The sequence below is a fragment of the Amblyraja radiata genome, chromosome 10 (assembly GCF_010909765.2).
Source record: "Amblyraja radiata isolate CabotCenter1 chromosome 10, sAmbRad1.1.pri, whole genome shotgun sequence".
In the NCBI taxonomy this organism is placed as follows: domain Eukaryota; kingdom Metazoa; phylum Chordata; class Chondrichthyes; order Rajiformes; family Rajidae; genus Amblyraja; species Amblyraja radiata.
In genome coordinates this window covers 19,767,392-19,788,097 of record NC_045965.1, presented here as the reverse complement: position 1 = coordinate 19,788,097, position 20,706 = coordinate 19,767,392, and the positions used below count along the sequence as shown (strand labels likewise).

Below are 20,706 nucleotides of genomic sequence, written 5' to 3'. Positions count from 1 at the left end.
CATTCAATGTGATCCTCGCTAAACTGAAAAGCAGTGAGAAACCAGGGATTGAAGAAACTGCTTTTGTCTCCAGAACATGTCAGTCAGTCTTGTATGGCGTTTGATAAAATGGCAGAACAGTGAATGGTTTTGTATCGTGCAAGCTTCCTAAAACCCAAAACATTGATGATTTATGGTGATGGTCACAATGTACCTGCATCAACATTTCTTTGCTGAATAGAAATAAATTAACAAATGAAATTTCTCTGATTTAAATAGAGATGAACACGTAATGACACTTGTAAGAATTCCTTTCCCCCCCATTATAACAAGGTGCACTATTTTGTTGATATTTGTTTACCTCACCTCAAAATGGTGCATGGCATATTTTCATATTGCAACCAGAAACTTTGCAAATTGTAATACAGAAGTGGTATTGATATGGATTATTATAGTTATGAGTGAAAATTACATTTAGTTTTCATTGAGGTTTGAAAAAATACATCAATGAAGAGTATATAATATATATTTAATGACATTTTCAATACAATTTTGTTGACCAATGTTCATTTTTTCTTGAAAGGCTTTCCTCTCCATAATATTTGGAGAACAGTGCGAGGTGATAGTTTAAAATCATATTTCACATTTTTTAGGTTTTTTTAGTTTGTAGTTAATTCTTCTCCAATATGTTCTGATCTAATATTAGATATTTATGTGATCACAGTCGGCCTGGTGCGACCTGTTTTCTCATGAATCTGAGAAAACTTCAGAGCAATTTTTATTAGAGGGCTGAGCATTGTCTGTAATAGAAACAGAAATTAGATGTTAAAAAATGTGTACATGCACATGCTCCAATTTTATCCTTATACTTAGATCTCTCCCATCTCTGTACCATCTGTCACAGACAGGGTTGCTTTCAGGACAGATGCTAGGAAATAGTCTTTTAGCTCTGCAGGAGAGCAAGTGGTCATGTACAAGGAGCCTGAAGGTGAGAGGTGTGTAAGGAGGCAGCAGAGTGTAAAAATTGGGAAAATAAGCAGCAATGTTTAACAAATTCAAAATTGTGTGTAATTGGTAGAATGGGAGGGTGAATATAAAGAGTTAAAGTAAAATTTATTAAGAGGGAAAACCTACTTTGGAAATTAAAATGTGATCTCTCAGAAGGGCTAGTAACTATCAAGTTTTTGTGTCTTTTCAAATTGAGACAGGGATTTAAATATAAAACACTAAAGTGACCAACTCGCTGAAAAACATATTTTGAACCAGGAATGGAAGAGTAAAATAGAAAAAATATGGCAATTCACTTGAAATTCAATTGAGGTAACAAATTAATAATGTACATCTAAAGAATGAAAAGATAAACAAATGAGTTTCTTAGATTATGGACAGTCAACTGAAACTTAATTCTTGGACCACATGTGCAGAAAGCACCTTCCATTGATAAGATTTAAAATAAGGGTTTCCAACCTTTAAGGACAGCTGGAAACACACTTGAACAGAACAAAGGATGATCATATCCTTGATCAATGTGTACCAAGAGGCCATTTCCATTCAGAATTGCAAGTTGATGACAATCACAAAGTGAAGGAAAAGGAAGAATCTCCATGCTCTGCACCAGTCATTAATCAGTGCTCCGCATTAAGGGAGATGGGGTGATGATGCCCTGAACACACACAAACAACGGACAGTGTGTTCACGGTGGGAGGATCGGGAATTATGAAAAGAGCAAGGCGTTGCAATGCATTAATCACTGGGAATTTTATGGCCTAGGAAAAAGTTATGGGCAATTGCACACCAAATGGTGTTCTATCTCACTTTTGCATCCACCCTACCATCTAGGCAGCATTTTACAGAGGCCAATTAACCTACAAAGCTGCAAGTCTTTGGGATGTGTGGGGAAATCGGAGCACCCAGAGGAGACCCGCACGGCCACAGGGAGAATGTGCAAACTCCACACAGACAGCACACAAAGTCAGGATCGAACCTGGGTCTCAGGTGCTGTGAGGCAGCAACTCAACCAGCTGTGTCATCCCCTTATTTATTGCTTATAAATATGGATTATATAGTCTAAAGCTTATATATTAAGGTTTGGATTTTTAAGAGTAGAGTTTTTCTGTTTCCTCATTGAGGGAAGCAAACTAAGGACTGAATATTTTTACGATTTTTCACTCTGTGGGGGAAGTCATGATCTTTACTCTGTTCCTCTAAAATGCTTTAAGGCAAATATTCCCAAAGTTTTTAACCAATGGCACATTTAACAGCATACAATTTTGTGTTCCAATAAATTGAAACATTATACTACTTTATCTTTAAGATTTTTATAGTCCCTTTCTCCCGATTCTGAATAGTTTTCCCAGCAATGGAGCTCAATGTTATCCTATCTAAGTGGCCAATCTTCCTGTGGATCAAAAAGCTGTGTGATTTCCCGAGATGTATGGTGGGGTGAACATACAGAACAAAGAATAGTACAGTACAGGAACATGCCCTTTGGTGCACAACATTTGTGCCAAACACGATGCTTGTGAAACTAATCTCAGCCTGCATGTGATCCAATTCCCTCCATTTCCTGCATTTCCATGTGCCTATATGAAAGAAACTATAAACGGCTATTTAAGAGAGACACGAGAGACTGCAGATGCTGGAATCTTGAGCAAAAGACAAACTGCTAGGCGAGAATGTCCAGCATTGTATATGGTATTGACCACTGGGAAGTGTTTGTAGTACATGGAACACAGCGCAGGAACAGGTCCTTTGGCCCACAATGTCTGTGCTGAACATGGTGCCAAGACTAACTCTTATCTGCATGTATGTGATCCTTATCCCTTGAATGTTTGGGAGATCGGCAGAATGCTGCGGGGCTGCAGAAATCCTGGGTGGGAACTTAGTTCATGGCAGTATCTGAATGGTTAAATTAAACATTATGGTTTAACTATATGTCGCCCTTGGTTGGCCGATGTTTTTTTATTTAAATATATTGCCAGGCGCCTGCAATTCTAACTTGCAAACTGTTTTGGGTATGAGCTATTTTCAGGAATGGAACCCTGTCGTAAACTAAAGAGGACCTGTTCTTTAGTTGCTGATTCCCTGCTGGTTCAGTTTGCTTTGAACAAACTTTTTAGCATGACATTGTTTTTCATCTGAAATATCTTCACACATAATTCTGCCCACATATAGTACTTCATAGTACATATGTGGGCAGTACATAATACATATATATAATACATATAGTACTTTATAAATTCAATTGCAGACATAAACTAACATTACAGCAAGAAGTAAAATTATATTTTTCTAAAGAAGTCAAAATCAAATCTACAGTAACAATGAATTTCTCTGCTATTGTCATAAAATCTTATGCTAAAATAGTTTGAAGCAGCGGTACCTAATAGTAGGTCAAAATGTACAGTATTTAGATAAAAAATAAAATGATGGAGATTAAAAGACACTTAACACAAGAAAAACTTACCTGTGCATCTTTGAAGATTTTAGAAGCATCTTTATAATAGCTATCAATATAAATTCTGATGGTCGCTCCAGCACTGCCAGTTCCACTTAATCTAAAGATAATGCGTGATCCATCTGTGAAAATGATTCTCAATCCCTGTCAACATAAGATTGATGAGAATTATTCAAGAGCTGACACTGATGCTGTGACCTGTTAATGATGTGGCTAATATTCTAAATATATACACCCTGCTGCTATCCAGAGGAACTGGTGCATAAGAAATGTAAAAGTAGAACATTTGTAATACCTTGCAGCAGGAAATATAAAGGTATTCAAAACATTTCTGAAGATTTAATTCCAGTCTTTGATGAGTTATCAGATCTGCAATAGAATAGCGATTGTATGCTTCAATTGCCCTCAGCTATAGGGGTTAACATGCACTGAGTGATATGTGTGCATGAATGCTTGATTAATGCGGAATTTGTCTTTGGTTGATATCTTCCACAGTTGCTCCAGTGGTACATCTTGCCAACTCTTATTCAGGCATATATAGTGGCTTCCATAATGTTTGGGACAAATACCCATCATTTATTTATTTGCCTCTGTACTCCACAATTTGAGATTTGTCATAGAAAAAAATCACATGTGGTTAAAGTGCACATTGTCAGATTTTAATACATTTTATAAATTTTAGTTTCACCATGTAGAAATTACAGCTGTGTTTATACATAGTCCCCCCATTTCAGGGCACCATAATGTTTGGGACACAGCAATGTCATGTAAATAGAAATAGTCATGTTTAGTATTTTGTTACACATCCTTTGCATGCAACGACTGTTTGAAGTCTGCGATTCATGGACATCACCAGTTGCTGGGTGTCTTCTCTGATGATGCTCTGCCAGGCCTGTATTGCAGCCATCTTTAGCTTATGCTTGTTTTGGGAGCACGTCCCCATCAGTTTTCTCTTCAGCATATAAAAGGCATGCTCAATTGGGTTCAGATCGGGTGATTGACTTGGCCACTCAATTATTGACCATGTTTTATCTTTGAAAAACTCCTTTGTTGCTTTAGCAGTATGTTTTTCGGATCATTGTCTTGCTGTAGAATGAACTGCCGGCCATTGAGTTTTGAGGCATTTGTTTGAACTTGAGCAGATCGGATGTGTCTAAACACTTCAGAATTCATTATGCTACTACCATCAGCAGTTGTATCATCAATGAAGATAAGTGAGCAAGTACCTTCAGCAGCCATACATGCCCAGGCCATAACACCCCCACCACCGTGTTTCACAGATGAGGTGGTATGCTTTGGATCTTGGGCAGTTCCTTCGCTCCTCCATACTTTGCTGCCATCACTCTGATATAAATTAATCTTCGTCTCATCTGTCCACAAGACCTTTTTCCAGACTGTAGTTGCTCTTTTAAGTACTTCTTGGCAAACTGTAACCTGGGCATCCTATTTGTGGCTAACCAGTGGTTTGCATCTTGCAGTGTAGCCTCTGTATTTCTGTTCATGAAGTCTTCTGCGGACAGTGGTCGTTGACAAATCCACGCCCGGCTCCTGAAGAGTGTTTCTGATCTGTCGGACAGGTGTTTGGGTTTTTTTCTTTATTATAGAGAGAATTCTTCTGTCATCAGCTGTGGAGGTCTTCCTTGGCTTACCAGTCCCTTTGCAATTAGTAAGCTCACCAGTGCTCTCTTTCTTCTTAATGATTCCTTTGGTAAGCCTAAGATTTGGCTCTCCGACAGTTGTCTCTAATAGTTTCTCAGTCTCATAATGGCTTCTTTGACTTTCATTGGCACAACTTTGGTCCTCAAGTTGACAAACAGCAATAAAAGTTTCCAAATGTGATGAAAAGACTGGAGGAAAGACTAGGTGCTGAGATGCTTATCTGCATTAAGGAGGCAATTAAACACACCTGAGCAATTACAAACACCCGTGAAGCCATGTGTCCCAAACATTATGGTGCCCTGAAATGGGGGGACTATGTATAAACACAACTGTAATGAAACCAAAATGTATAAAAATGGACTTTATTAAAATCTGACAATGTGCACTTTAACCACGGTGATTTTTTTTCTGTTATAAATCTCAAATTGTAGAGTACAGAGGCAAATAAATAAATGATGGATCTTTGTCTTAAACATTATGGAGGGCACTGTACGTAACACCATGAGGATAATGTACCTCAGGGCTGCAGGCAAAAATACAAATTACAACATCGGCTTACAATCTGATGTTCAAACTTACAAAAACCAGAAATTAAAGAAAATATCTCTGGCTATTAATTTTAGCCTGAAAGGATATTGAACAGCTTCCAATTCTCACCTGTACTATTATCACCAATCAGGTTATATTTTGTTAATATTTAAATGGATTGCAGAAGCTACTGATTACATATAAATATGTAATGTGTAGACCAAAATAACATCTGAAACTTTTCCAAAGCTTTTTTGATCCTTTGTGAAATTCTTTATTTGGACACTTTTTCTGATTTGAAGAAGCCTAGAGTTGTTTCTCTTTTGCAGCTTCAGGCATCGACATTGATATTGCATGGTGCATATCAAAGGTGTGCCATACTCAATTTCAGACTATAAGCTCTGTACCAATATAAATGTTTGTGTTTGATCTTGTGACTTTGAATGAAGTTGAGCATTTTCAGCAAAAATGAATGGCATTTTGCGCTTTAGGTTTGTTGACATTTTAAATCATATTGATTTTGAAAATTTAGCTCACAAAGGAATTACGCTGCCAGCAAAAAATAGGAGATTTGTGTTTCTAAACAGAAAATTATTAAAGTATAACCCTCCACAGCTCGATATTACATTGAATTAAAGAAAATGGGAGCAGGGATACACCATGTGATGCATTGAACCTTGATTATTATACAACATGACCCTAACTGATCATCTATTTAGATCAAATACATACTTGATTATCTACCTTTGATGGCTTTTGCATCCAGAAAGGAATCTACCTCCTTCTTAAATATATTCAACAATTTGGCCTCTGCAATGCTCTAATGGTAATGAATTCCAAAGATTCACTACGATTTGAGTGAAGAAATTATTCATCTCATTGTAATCCCTTGCTATAGTCACCACTGCCAGGGGAAACATCCTCCTTGTACTCAGTCTGAATTTTGTGAATTTAAGTGAGATCTCCTCTCATTCTTCCAAGTTCTAGGGAATATAAGCCATCCCAAGAAGCAGTTTGGTTAATCTAATCAAATTAGTTCTACCAATGTTTAAGAAAGAACTGCAGATGCTGGTAAAATCGAAGGTAGACAAAAAAGCTGGAGAAACTCAGCAGGTGAGGCAGCATCTATGGAGCGGTGACATGTCTGTAACTTAAACCTTAGAACGAATAAGCTGGAGAAATCCAGCGGGTGAGGCTTCCATGGATGCTGCCTCTTTACCCGCTGAGTTTCTCCAGCTTTTTCGTTCTACCAATGTAACTCTTTAACTGATTATTTAAAATGCAGTCTCCTAATTTCTCATCATTTGGGTAGGTAAATACAGCTGCTTTCTATTTTAAGTTCTGCATTGTTATGTCAGCACCTGTACTTCTTTTTCAATCCCCCAAGAGGTAAATTTAGGACCATAATCTTCTGTAGTCATGCAGGTTTAAGTTACTGACATGTCACTTCTTAATATGTCTTTATGGAGAACTGGATATTGTGCTTGCATCACATCTACATCACCTACCTGGTTTCTGGAAATACTGCCATCAACAGGGTCACAGTATTCAAAATTATCAGCCTTTTCCACAAAGTATTCTTCTTCGCACACTGTGAATTTATAGCCAATGAAAGCACGGTCTGTCATCACAGTCTCCATATTCTTCATTAACTTAGTTGCTGCTGCAGCATCTACTTCCTCATAATCATACCTGTTGCAGAAAAAGAGTGAATTATGTGCATACAGTGAGCTAAGAGATGTTTCAATTTAAGTATTCTAGATTATAAAGTAAAAGCAATGTTTCCAAAGCGGTAGTAACATTTTTAAAGATAATCACAAGAAATTCATGGTAGGTTAGAAATGTTGTAAATCACAACCAAAGAAATCATTGTTGAGACTGAATTCACTTATTTTAGAAGGAAATTAGGCATCTGTTCATTACGGAATAACACTCAGAGGATGAGATTATGAGAATAAAAATATAAATACAAACTTGATGGAACAAATGCTGTATTTCTGTTCAATAATATTAATCACTTTATAAACCACAGGCAGCAAAATGTATGCTTTTCTACGATGTATGTGCAGTATTCCTTTGTCATTTTAAAATTCCAGTAAAATTGTATTTCCATCCCTGTTCTCCTGAAGGTATTGATTAGCATGAGAGAATACTTCATAAAAAATCATATCCTCTTGGTAATTCACTCCAGAAATTATTCCTCATTAACAGACTTGGATTACATGCTATTCGACTATTAGGTTCCCAACTGACCCCAATTCAGATCTTACTCAAAATCATACATAGACACTTTTGGAGAGCTTAATGTGTAAAAATAATGATCTGGAAATAGGACGTTTACCGAATACACTCTAAACCAAAGACCAATACTAAAGCCAATTAAAAGTCTACTGGACTGGAAAACAATTTCAGTTAATCTAAATTTGGCAATTTCTAGTCTGCATGGTTTGGCATCACACCACACCATGCATTTTCAATGACAACATCTGAAGAGTTCAAACATTTCATGTTATTTAGACGGAATTCTGATAATGCAATTGTACTCCAGAGTTCCATATTAAATGGTATATGAAGCCTGAAATAACAAAGCAAAGCCGTTCCTTCCAATTAACCAAGTTAAAATGATTTAACTGTGATTTTTCCTTCCATATTTGAGCCTAGATGAAATATTTTGTCAAAACAAGATCTAATCGTTGATGTGAAATAAGTGTAGATCTTAGCCACTGTGATAACTATCCTACACTACCAGTTGTTCATTTTAAACAACTTCTCCGAAATACAATCAAAACGCTGGAATTGTTCAAAGGTCAGGCAGCATTCTGAAGCATCTGTGATGCCTTTATTTGTGGGCCCTGGCTTCTTCTTGTTATTGTTGACAGAGCTCCAGTCCACATCTCAATTTATTCCTTGCTCTTCTGTGCTCACCATCTCTCCTCTTAGATAGTGCAAGAATAGCGTTACCCTGGTACTCTACTTCCACCCCATCAGTCTTCACAGTCAACAGGTCATTCTCTGCAAATTCTGGCACTTTCTTAGCCTCACCTCATAAGATATGTTCTCCTTGTCCTGTCTTTCCCTCCCCTGCCAGCTCTGCACTTATAAACTAACTTGTTTTCTCTCCATCCCAAGGTGATACATAGTCTTCAACATAAAATGTTCATCTCATTTCTCTTTCATTGGATGCTGCCTGCTCTGCTGAGTCTTTCCAGCATTTTCCATTTTTATTGCAGGTTTACGGGATTTGCTGTTTGCTCATTTTCTACTCTTCTGATGTGTATTCTCTTAATGAAAAAATATAAAATGTAAATTAGGCCACCTTTTCATTTTAAATAATATTTTGGTCATTTTTGTAGATTTAGTCAGAGGGACTATGAGGCAACCCACAGATATTTGAAGCAGTGTGGATTTGCTTAAATAAGAGTGTTAAACAGAATTTTCCAGGTCAATGCTAAAAAGATCCCTCGAGCAAAAAGCATTACTTCTTCTGAAGGGTTACAATACAGTAGTAGCTCATTAAAAAGCACAAGTTTCAGAAGACAATGCAAAAGAAACACACTGGAATGAAAGAAACAGAACACTGGAAGAACTCAGCAATCAAAGTTTCCTCCTCCCAAAATTATTTTAGTAAATGTCAAATGAAACTCAACTTGTTTCTCGGAGAGTTTGATAGTGCAGGATACAAGATTGAAGCAGAACGCTTGGAAATATTACCATCTAGAATTTTTTTTTCTCCTTTGAGGCAAAAAGAAATTTCCTATTTATTTCCCCTGCTGTATTTATAAGGATTATTTATACCTATGTGTTGGATCACTCTGTAGACTACTCAGGGGAAAGTATTTGTGGTTGTTCTGCCAGTTAAATTGGATATACACAGACTGTTCCTTTGGACCCAATTATGCTTCCCAATATATGTATGGCATTTCATTTTAGACATTCCCGAAAATAAATTGCAAGAGGCAATGAGAAAATAATCAACACGTTCTCCTTCAAAATGTTATCGCACTGGCAAATGATGACAATTAGGATTTTCCTTAATTTAAACATATAGTGTGCAGATTAACATGGGAATCAATTCTGGTACACAATGTAGTGTTTTCTGAAACCATACATGTTAATGTTAAAATCAAAGGAACTTTCTTGAACAAGGTATCTGACCTGGTGAAAAAATTGCGGCCATATTTCTGCCAGTGTTCCTGCATGATCACCTCCACGCTTTGTTTGCGTTTGGCAATAATAGACAGCCAGGCAAGCACAGCCCACAAACCATCTTTTTCACGAATGTGATCGGATCCTTAAGAGGCAATGAAAGTAACAGCTGCCATCAATTAAAGATTCAATTAAAATAAAACATTGAGAGCATCATGGTGCAGCAATGCAGGCATAAGGAACATTTTCCAATGTCTCATTAAATACTTCAAGATTAGGTGAGATAAAGCTTTGCACCCAAAGTCATAGAGTGAGACAATGTGGAAACAGGCCCTTCGGCCCAACTTGCGCACACCAGCCAACATGTCCCAGCTGCACTAGTCTCACCAGCCTGCGCTTGGTGCATATCCCTCCATTGTTTCTTAAACAATGGGATAGTCCCAGCCTCAACTACCTCATCTGGCAGCTTGTTCCATACACCCATGTGTGAAGAAGTTGCCCCTCAGATTCCTATTAAATCTTTTCCCCTTCACCTTGAACCTATGTCCTCTGGTCTTCGATTCCCCTACTCTGGGCAAGAGACTGTGCATCGACCCGATCTATTCCACTCGTGATTTTGTACACCTCTATACACCCCTTATCCTCCTACGCTCCAAGGAATAGAGACCCAGCCTATTCAACCTTACCCTATAGCTCACACCCTCTAATCATGGCAACATCCTCGTAAATCTTTTATGAACCGTTTCAAGCTTGATATAACATAGTGCCCAGAACTGAAGACAATATTTTAAATGTTCTACATGCGGTCTCACCAACGTTTTAAACAACTGCAACGTGTCCTCCAAAAGTGTCTTGGAAGTGTTCAACGAATAAAGCTCATTTATGGTATTCTATCAATGGCTTTGCTGAATAATTAACAATAATGGCTAGTTTTCTCCTTCAAAGCAGAGGGAGACAAATTGTTAGCATGAACCATATCAGCTAACAGAGCAAAGATCAGGAACAAATCCTGGAAGTTTTTTATGGGCATGTTTGGCATGACAAAAGGCAGTATCTTTATTCATAGGGTCAGAAAAAAGAGAAATAAGACCTGCCTTTCCAAAAGACCGGCTTATGCTGAAAAAAGATCTTTAACATCCACCTACCTTAATCTCCATTGGCATATTCACAGTCACAATACCATTCATTACAATATTGTGAAGGTATGGTTATCCTGGATTGACTGATTGAATTGATTGATTGAAAGATACGGAATGGAAACAGGCCCGCTTGCCTATTGAGTCCACTCCAAACAGTCGTTCACACTAGTTCTATGTATCCCTGATGCACATCCATTTCCAGCACCTTGGGGGTAATTCACACAGCCCAATTAACCCACAAACCCCCCTGTCTTTGGGATATGGGAAGAAACCCACATGGTCCCAAGGAGAAAATGCAAACTCCACACAGGCAGCACCCAATGCAGGATCCAACCCATGTCTCTGGTGCTGTGAGGCAACAGCTTTACCTGCTGCACCATTATGCTGCCCACCATGTCGAGTTATTTTGTGCACTTTCTGACACAAATTACGTAGATTTTGGAACGCCTGCAAAAACAGAACCCAACCGTAATACAGGGTGGGACTGTATTACAAACTCTGACTAGTAGCTTCTCTGTGAATGTTGTACTTTTTCAAACAATCTATCTATATCTATCGTATCATAACATATATACTTATTAAAACTCTGATCTTGTACGTGTGTATATGTATGTGTATATGTGGTTGCCTTTACATCTTCACAAAAAGACTACGCGGTAATGATTAAATTTTTACATATTCTGATTGACATTTTTCCCCTCGAGGCCGAGATCACATTCACTGAACAGTTGATGCTTTATTTCTCGACTTATTACTGTTTAAAAGAAGTTTAAAAAACATCAAAATACAAAAGAATTAAAAACAACCAGCTTTCACTGATGACATCACAATGGCTCGGCTAGCAGTGATCAGCTTCACAGAAGATTTCATCCTATATTTCACATTATTCGCGAGTAAAGCTTTAAAAATGCCAACTATCACAAGATTTTTACATATTCTGATTCACATTTTCCCCCTCTAGCAGAAATCACATTCACTGCTTACATTTTATGCTTTAATTCTCGACTTATTACTGATTAAAGTTTTTTTTTAAATCAATAGACTTTGAATTAAAAACAACCAGCTTCAACTGATGACGTCACAATGGCTTGGCTAGCAGTGATCAGCTTCACTTACGTTCGGGAACTGTTTGAGTTGGAGGACCACGCCTCCTGTGGGGGCTATGGGTAGGGAACGGGTGCGTTGGGGGAGCAGACCCAACGGGTCTGCACTTGGTCTCGTACTTATTAAAACTCTGATCTTGTTTGTGTGTATATGTATGTGTTTTTGTGTGTGTATATGTGGTTGTCTTTACATCTTTGCAAAAACACTACGCGGTAACGATTACATTTTTACATATTCTGATTGACATTTTTCCTCTCTAGGCAGAGACCACCTTCACTGAACATTTTATGCTTTATTTCGCGACTTATTCTTGACTTATTACAGATTAAAAGTTTTTCAAAAAATGAAAAGAATTTGAATTTAAAACGACCAGCTTCAACTGATGACATCGCAAGGGCTCGACTAGCAGTGATCAGCTTCACTGAAGAACTGCTTCAACTGATGACATCACAATGGCTCGGCTAGCAGTGATCAGCTTCACTGAAGATTTCATCCTATATTTCATATTATTCGCTATTAAAGTTTTTAAAATGCCAACTTAAAATCATTCCTGCCAGCTTCCAACACACTTCGATACAATGTTGCAACACAGGAACACTCTGAACTTTTCATCTCACAGGAGGGGGAGGTCGATTTGCTATTGCAATTGGAATTTTTTTTTAAAAGCCCACTGCTGAGGGAGGCAGGGGAGTGCTGGAATCTTACGTTTGGGAATGGCTTGAGTTGGAGGAGCACGCCTCCCATGGGGGCTATGGGTATGGAACGGGTGCAGTGTGTGTGTGTGTGCGCGCGCATGTGTGTGAATTTTTGCAGAACCTTACTCAGCTTTTTCCTGTCGTCGATCTAATGAAGTTTCCTCTACATTGATGTTATATTTCACGTTATTTCACATTCTCTAAATTTAAAAATTGTAGTTTAACAATAATTTAGCAGCTATTTGGCATCAAAATCCCTGCTGCCTCTCCTTGCAACATTGGTGCCATCCAAGAACACTGATCTCCTGGAATATTGCGTTGGGGGAACAGCTTTCATTGGGGTGAGTGGTGGAATATTGCTTTGGGGAACGGGTTGCGTTGGGGGACCAGGCCTCCCGTGTGACAGGGAACCCAATGGGTCTCAGTTGGTCTACTATCTATCTACACATAACTAAAGCTCTGATCTTGTGCTCTTCCGGTTTGCGCAGTTTTTCTATTAGCGCAAAAACGGTAAGCGATAGCGCTACGATTTTTCGCCAGCTCACTCACCGTTATCCTGTGCTGCGAATGCACTGAGTTTCGTTCCGATCGGTGGGATAATGTAAAAGTTAGCGAGGTTTAAAAATCGTAAAAACCATGTGTGCGCATATCGATCTTCTCTCCTGCCAGTCAGCGCCGCATGGATTAGTCTCTTCTCCTGTCACTACGCAGGACGGTCCGCCCCTTCCTGCGCCATTGTGTCTTTACTGGAGCGGAGGATGGCCAGCGGAGGTCTCCAACCGGCCACAATTTTTGGAGGGACTGGAAGCAGCGCGGCGATGTCGCCAAACAGAAAGTGGTGAATCTACTCCCTGCGGAGGAGAGCGTCCAAAACGCACCACCATCGCAACACCCCTTCCCCTCTGGTCTCCCTCGCTGGCTCTTGCCACCTCCCCCGTGATCTCCCCCCTCCCCCATGGCTCTACCCCCGTCTTTTCTTTGAGCTCTCCCCCCACCCCCACACACCCCCACCGCCGCCCACACGGCCGTAGCTGCTGGTGCTTCCGGGCCGATCCGAGGCCTTGCTCTGAGGGCGCCGATGGCTGATGCTCCTCCTGGGCACGCAAGAAGGGAGAGGAGGGGCAACATCGAGATCCTGGAGAGGGAGAGTGGGGGAGGAGAGGGGATAGAGGGAGAGGAGGGGACTGGGCAGGGGAGAGGAGTTATGGAGGGAGGGAGGGAGTGACTGACGGTAGGGGAAAGGAGATGTGAGGGAGGGATTGGGGGAGTGTAGGAGGAGAGAGAAAAGAAGAGGGAGGAGGTGAGGAGGGAGAGTGGGGGAGGAGGGAGAGTGGGGGAGGAGGGTGAATAGCGGGAGAGGAGGGGGGAGTAGAGGAGGTGGGAATAGAGGGAGAGGAGAGCAGTGGGGGAAATGAGCAGGGAGTGTGAGGGGGGATAGGGAGGGGAGAGGAGTTATGGAGGGAGGAAGGGAGGGAGGGAGTGAGTGACTGAGGGTAGGAGAAAGGAGAGGGAGAGAGAATTGAGAAAGGGATTGGGGAGGGGAGAAGGAGAGGGGAAAGAAGAGGAGGGGGAGAGAGTGCTAGGGATGAGGGGAAATGAACTGCGCCTGTGCAGTTGGGGGCTATGGGCGAGTGGTGGAATATTGCGTTGGGGGACCAAGCCTCCTGTGTGTCAGGGACCCAACGGGTCCCACTTAGTCTAGTATATATGACAAAAACTCTCATCTTGTTTGTTTCTATGCGTGCCTGTGCATGTGTGTCTGTAAATGTGATCTCGGAACTACGCCAAAACGGTACACAATAGCGCTAAAATTATTTGCACCACCTTACTCACCATTGTCATGTGGTGGTTTGTACCAAGTTTTGTTGAGATTGATGTTATATTTCACAGGTTATTCCCAATTTCACATTTTAAAAATCCAAATTTGAGAAAATATTCTTCCCTCTGCAGCTCTGACTTCACAATGGGATTGTAACCCTACTCGTTCTACTTTACAAATGGCTCCACGGGTCCTCTATTCACTTTATTTATTTAATTTATGCCATCAACAGCACAACTTTGAACGCGGCAGTCACGCCTGCGCAGTGCGGTTCCGTCAGCCTCGCATGCGTAGTTTAGTGGAATATTGCGTTGGGGGAATGGGACCCAACAGGTCCACGCTTGGTCTAGTTGTTGCTAAATCCCACATCAGACTCAATTGGTATCTCCTCTGTGAATCATAGATGTGTAATTAATATTCAGGGTGGATTACACACAGGAAAGCAATGTTCAACAGCAGAGATATACTCTGGCCCATTGTTATTTGAATAGATCGTTAATCATAAATGTTTATTGGAGTGTCACCAAACTACCATTATCTCCATAAAGCCGAAATTTGACCATTTCACATTGATATGCAATAGTATTATCATTGTCAGCTGCCCGCTAAAGAAACACTTTGGAGATCAGAAAATAAATTGAACAAAGTACAAAATTCCGAGGCAATGCAGCATGGTTTAGGTGTCAGCATAATGGTGAAGATAAGCCGCCTGAAAGGCTTGGTATGATACATTTAAAATACCTGGTTGAACACAAACAAAATAGCTTAACGTAAGCTTGACAGATGGAAAGGGCAATTAACCCAAAGTCTGTTATTGGCCAACGGAGGAACTTTGGGAAAATGTTCTTTGATGCTGCATTTTAAAAAAGATTCTGTGCCCTCCCTTCGTTTAGTTTAGAGATACAGCACGGTCTGCACCGACCAGCAATCCCCGCACATTAACACTATCCTACACACACTAGAGACAATTTACACGTATGCCAAGCCAATTAACCTACAAACCTGCACGTCTTTGGAATGTGGGAGGAAACCGAAGTTCTCGGAGAAAACCCACGTGGTCACGGGGAGAACATACAAACTCCGTAGAGACAGCACCCGTAGTCAGGATTGAACCCAGGTCTACTGATGTTGTAAGGCAGAAACTCTACCACTACGCCACTGTGCCGCCCTAAAACTCTTCTTCTCAAAATCATCCTGGAGCTCAAGTATGTTTTGCAGATTAAGTCACTTGAAGCTCCAAGGGCAATGAGAACATTTCTGTATTTTACATAGAATATGGCGTGGCTTGACCAAACTCCAGAAAACAATACATTTGCCGCTGTGAGGACAACCCAAAAACAGCCCAGCCTCCTTCAGGATAATGTTTCCTGATGCATTGCCACACCCCAAGCCAGAGACTCTGACCTATCATTGTGTTCTAGTACTGGCTCAACTCAGTAGCAGTTTACAATTAATGAGTACAAACTCCCGAAAAGCTTCCTCCACATCACAAAGGGAATTCTTCATCTTTTCCATAAGTTAAAGGCAGGGGCAGCTGTCCGTTAAGTAATTTGAAAGCTCAAAGATGTACTTTGTTCCTCCTTGTGCACTTACTAATTCCCTGTGATTGTCCGGGACCCAAAATAGCAATGCCAGAATTCTTTCTACAGTGTCAAAAAAATCTTCACCCCACCAACTTGATGAAGAGCTTCCTGTGCCAACAAGAAGAAATACAATATTTAATGGCTCTGTTCCCATGTTGATATCACTCATATCAAAGCCATTATAGTATCTTCTGCACAGATCATGAAGTAAACATTCCCTCATAAACAAAGTGTCTTATCAATCCATGATAATACAATCATTGTCTAACCAACCCTATGCATTTCCTTGGTGCTCTTTCCAACATCTATGTTTGCCTGTTACTTCTCTACAGCGATTCAATGTATTTCTAGGTAAGAAGCTGGCTGGTTGCTCTTATGGAGTGGAAGAACTTACAATCATCCACAAGGGCGACTGCAAGTTATTCTGAGCTGATGTCAATTTCTTTGACGAAAATTGAGGGTATGTTTATATTGATATTGTCCCAAGCACACTACAAGACCAGAGGGAGATGGCAATTTTCTTTTAGCTCAATGGCGTTTGCTAGAAGACACATGGTATTAATCACCAAGATGACTTGGCTACTGATTTTCTGTTCTCTGAAGAATCAAACATTTGACAGTGTTTGGAATTAAGACAAACAGCTCTGCCAAATCATCATAATTAAGTGGGGCCAAGGAAAGAGCGTTCACGTCGCGGCCCTGTTTCCACCAATCTTTCCACCAACACGCACAAGAAGCACAAGAAGCGCAAGACAGACACCATTGTATGCAGATGCCGAGAAATGTGTTCAGCTCTGGCTGAACAATTTCTAATCTTGTGATGTGGACTTGATAAGAAGATAATTAAGTTACCATGTACTGGAATTTTTTTCTAGTTTTAGACTATACCTTAATGTTGAAAGCAACAATTAAAGAAAAATCTCAGGATAACAAACCACAATGACAAACTATAATAGTGAAAGTGATTCCTAGGTCCCTTAATTTGCATGCAGTGCATTGCACAAAGTATTTATTATTCATGAAAAAGAAAACTAAACAGGCACCAGAGAAATTTAGATACGTCAATAGGTAATTCGTCTCCCAAACTAGGAAATTAAACACCTTACCTGTTCCAAAGCTTTCTTCTCCACAAAGGGAAAGTTTATTGGCATCCATCAAATTTCCAAAGAATTTCCAGCCAGTAGGTGTTTCATACAAAGCTATTTTTGTAGCTTTGGCAACCCTTCAAAGAGACAGATTCAGGTCTAATTTTCAATTTTGTTCAACATCCAAAAAAGCACATAATTTATTGCAGAATTTAACCTCACAACTTGGATCCATTTGTGTAAACAGAATGAACATGGAACAGCACAAGAGCAGGTCCTTTGGTATTGATTACCCAAGCCAAACTTGATGCCAAGGTAAACTAATCTTCTATACCAGCACATGATCCTCTTAAATGCTACTGCCTTTACCACCATCCCAGGCAATGTGTTCCAGGCACCCACAACTCTTGTGTAAAAATGCATGCCCTGCTTATCTCTATTATTATAAAACTCTGATCTTGGATGTGGATGTATTTATTTGTGTGTGTCTTGTTTGTCTATGATTCACATCTCCTCGAAAACACAACGCGCTAACGGTGACATTTTTACATATTCCGATAGAGATTTACCTCATGATTTCAAAATTTGCCTCATCTGAAAATTTAATTATTTCTTGATCTTTTTATTAAAATTGTTCACAAATCTGAGATTTTTTTTAAAGCTAACGAGCTGATGACATCATAATGGCTTTGCTCCTCGCGACCAGCTGCGCAGTTTTCAAAGCGCAGCTTGCTGGCCACTGTTTTTGCACGTGCTGCGAGTTACGTTAACACCCCCCCCCCCCGACTCGCAGTCAACTCGCACTCGGCCAGCCGTCCGCAGCGCCCCGCCCGCAGCCCAGCCCCCCAGGGATTAATAAGTGTGTCAGTGGTATGCCAGACCCTGATACACAAATGGAGAAATCTAAACAAATTTTGCAGAAAGCAGACTAAAGGTTCAATAAAATAAAGAGAAAGCAGAATTGAAAACCAAATGGTTATGGAACGCAAAAGGGTGCGATTTAAATTATACATGTTATTACATAGATGAGCTTTGCTGTAAATTTCACTTATGCATAATATATAGACACATTATAAACTTCAGTTAGATCAATAATATTGTGCAACACTTGAGAGCAAACAATCTTTTGGAGCATCTTATTTAATAATCATTCTAAAGATTCTGTGGAATTGATCATAGGTTTCTCAAATATGTTTTCACTGACAAAAATACTAGAAAGCGATGAAGAAAGAATCAGTATGCTCAATGTACTTCTTCCTGAAAGGGGAACAAAAGGCATGGATTCCCCTTTAAGAAAACTAAAAGGAAATCAGGATGCTTTCACTATTAATTTCCATGCAGCAAGCAAATCGTGCTTACCGATCCAGTGCTCCACTCGTGGGCATGCTTCGAGCAAATCCTCGAACACCAGTTTGTTGGAAATACGGAATAGTGAAGATGTTCGCAGCAATCACAGCCACAGAGTCAGATGGGTTTACAAAGAATCCATGTTTTCCAAGGATCATATTCCGATCCTAAAGAAATACAACTATATTTTCATTTATGTGATCATGTAATTTAAAAGACTGGTTAGCAATCAAAGTAAAATTCATTTGTGCTCATCTTTGAGAAATTAAATGCGTACTACACATAATTTGTGGAGGGCTTTGCATCCTGGAGGTGAAGGCAGGACTTCTGCAAACAACTCCCCCCTCCCCCCCACCCACCACCACCACCACTACTAAGAATCTAAGATTGAAGTCATCTGCTGACCCAATGCTCCTGTAGGTTCAAGGTTCTCTCAGGTAGTCATCACAGAGCTTGGTGACACGTGCTGGATTACCTTCAGCTATGTCATCATGCATAGATTGCTCTCTCTGATGTCTTTAAACTTGCTTGCCAATTGTTAATTCTTGGAAGCAGGGACCCAAGTCATCTCTCTCAATTTACTGTTCACCAAAGAGAGTTCCCCCAAACATTCTCTAATCCCAGAGGAAATTATTTCATCCTTTTTCATTTCAGCGAAAACAAAGTGGCCTTCCAGCACTGGGCCAAAAAGAGGAGGCAGCATAAAGAGGCCTCTACGATGCACATTGCTGTCTTCACAGAGATGCAGGAAACTTTTGTCTATGCTTAGAAGTTGTAAGGGCTCCCATTAATAAACCAGATTTTATCATCATCAGAAAGAGGTTCCACTTCCTCAACATAAAGGTTGATGTCACTGAAGAAAAGAATCTCTTGACAGTCATTGTCAAATTTCTTGGAAGCACTTGTGACTTCTTCATCTACAATACCAGACATTTTCAGTAGGCAGCACTGCCTCAAAGGATACATCTAGTGGACTAACAGTATCTTCTACTTTCCAAGATCCCCACACTATTTTGGACTCCAGCCACAGCAGCCAAGGGCAGATGCAATGATAGTCATGCAAGTACCCAAATCATTGTGAAAATTGCACTGATTCTATTGCCTTCATCAGCTGGAGTACATCACAACATATGCTAACAAGATGACTCTTGATTCTTCTATTGCCTTCATCAGCTGGAGTACATCACAACATATGCTAACAAGATGAATCTTGATTCTTACTCTGAGTCTAAGAGAGTCAAGAGTGTTTAGTGTCATATGTCCCAGATAGAACAATGACATTCTTACCTGCAGCAGCACAGCAGAATACACCACATAAACAGGCTTTTGGACCCAACAGCCCATTGCACCCATCTACACCAGTGCCATTTACCTGCATTTGATCTGTAGCTTTCTATGTACTTGTCCAGCTTCTCAAAGTATCTGCCTCCACCACATCCTCAGACAGCACATTCTAATACTGAGAAAAACCTGTGTGTGATAATATTCCCCCAAGATCCCCATTAAACCATAAACCTCTCACTCATGCCCTTTTGTCTTTGACACCCAACCATGGGATAAAGATTGTTATTGTCTATCATGTGTACCCCCGACATTATTTTGTATACCTCTGATAAGTCACCCCTCAGCCTCCTCACTCCAGCTTTCTCCTTAAAGTAGTAACGCTCAAATCCAGGCAACAATCTGGTGAATTTCCTTTGCACCCTTTCCTGTGCAATCACATCTTCACAATATGGAGACTTCAATTCTGTTCCCCATGCTACACAATCTAGCCAACAAAAATACAATAGCAACATACAGACTTTGAGACTGACGGACATGAGGCACAGCGTGAAGAACTGTGTTGATGTTAAGGATCATAATGTAGAATGGGTAATTGGGCACGATGATTTAGCAGGCTCCTGTAAACACATCCTATGTAAGAAAATGTTATAGACGATGCCTCCCATCTATTATCTGCTGAAAGACAAGGCAGTCAATGTTCAAATTGAGATTTTAAAATCATATTTAATTATATTCCACATCCCCACCTGCACTGAATCTAACAGATCAAAACCTGATTCCCTGATAACAACATTTAAATGGCTTGGTCCATCAGCTCTGTACTTCCCAATGATTGGTCCTCTTGCTGAAATGATTATGAGCTCTGCATGAAAAATCTAATT

At 40.0% G+C, this 20,706-nt stretch overlaps 1 protein-coding gene across 2 annotated transcripts in view; it reads right to left on the bottom strand.

The window, feature by feature from the left end:
• Positions 1–489: 489 nt before the first annotated feature.
• pgm1 (phosphoglucomutase 1) overlaps positions 490–20,706 on the bottom strand; it is a 78,348-nt gene continuing 58,131 nt past the window's right edge. Inside the window, exons 6-11 of one of the 2 annotated variants that reach the window (XM_033028278.1) lie at positions 18,554–18,708; positions 17,216–17,331; positions 9,779–9,914; positions 7,132–7,315; positions 3,446–3,580; positions 490–779 (exon numbers count right to left, since the gene is read on the bottom strand). In XM_033028278.1, the coding sequence (XP_032884169.1) occupies positions 690–779; positions 3,446–3,580; positions 7,132–7,315; positions 9,779–9,914; positions 17,216–17,331; positions 18,554–18,708 (816 nt within the window). In that variant the 3' untranslated portion in view covers positions 490–689. The remainder of the gene's footprint in view (positions 780–3,445; positions 3,581–7,131; positions 7,316–9,778; positions 9,915–17,215; positions 17,332–18,553; positions 18,709–20,706) is intronic. The other variant, XM_033028279.1, reaches the window with a different exon arrangement.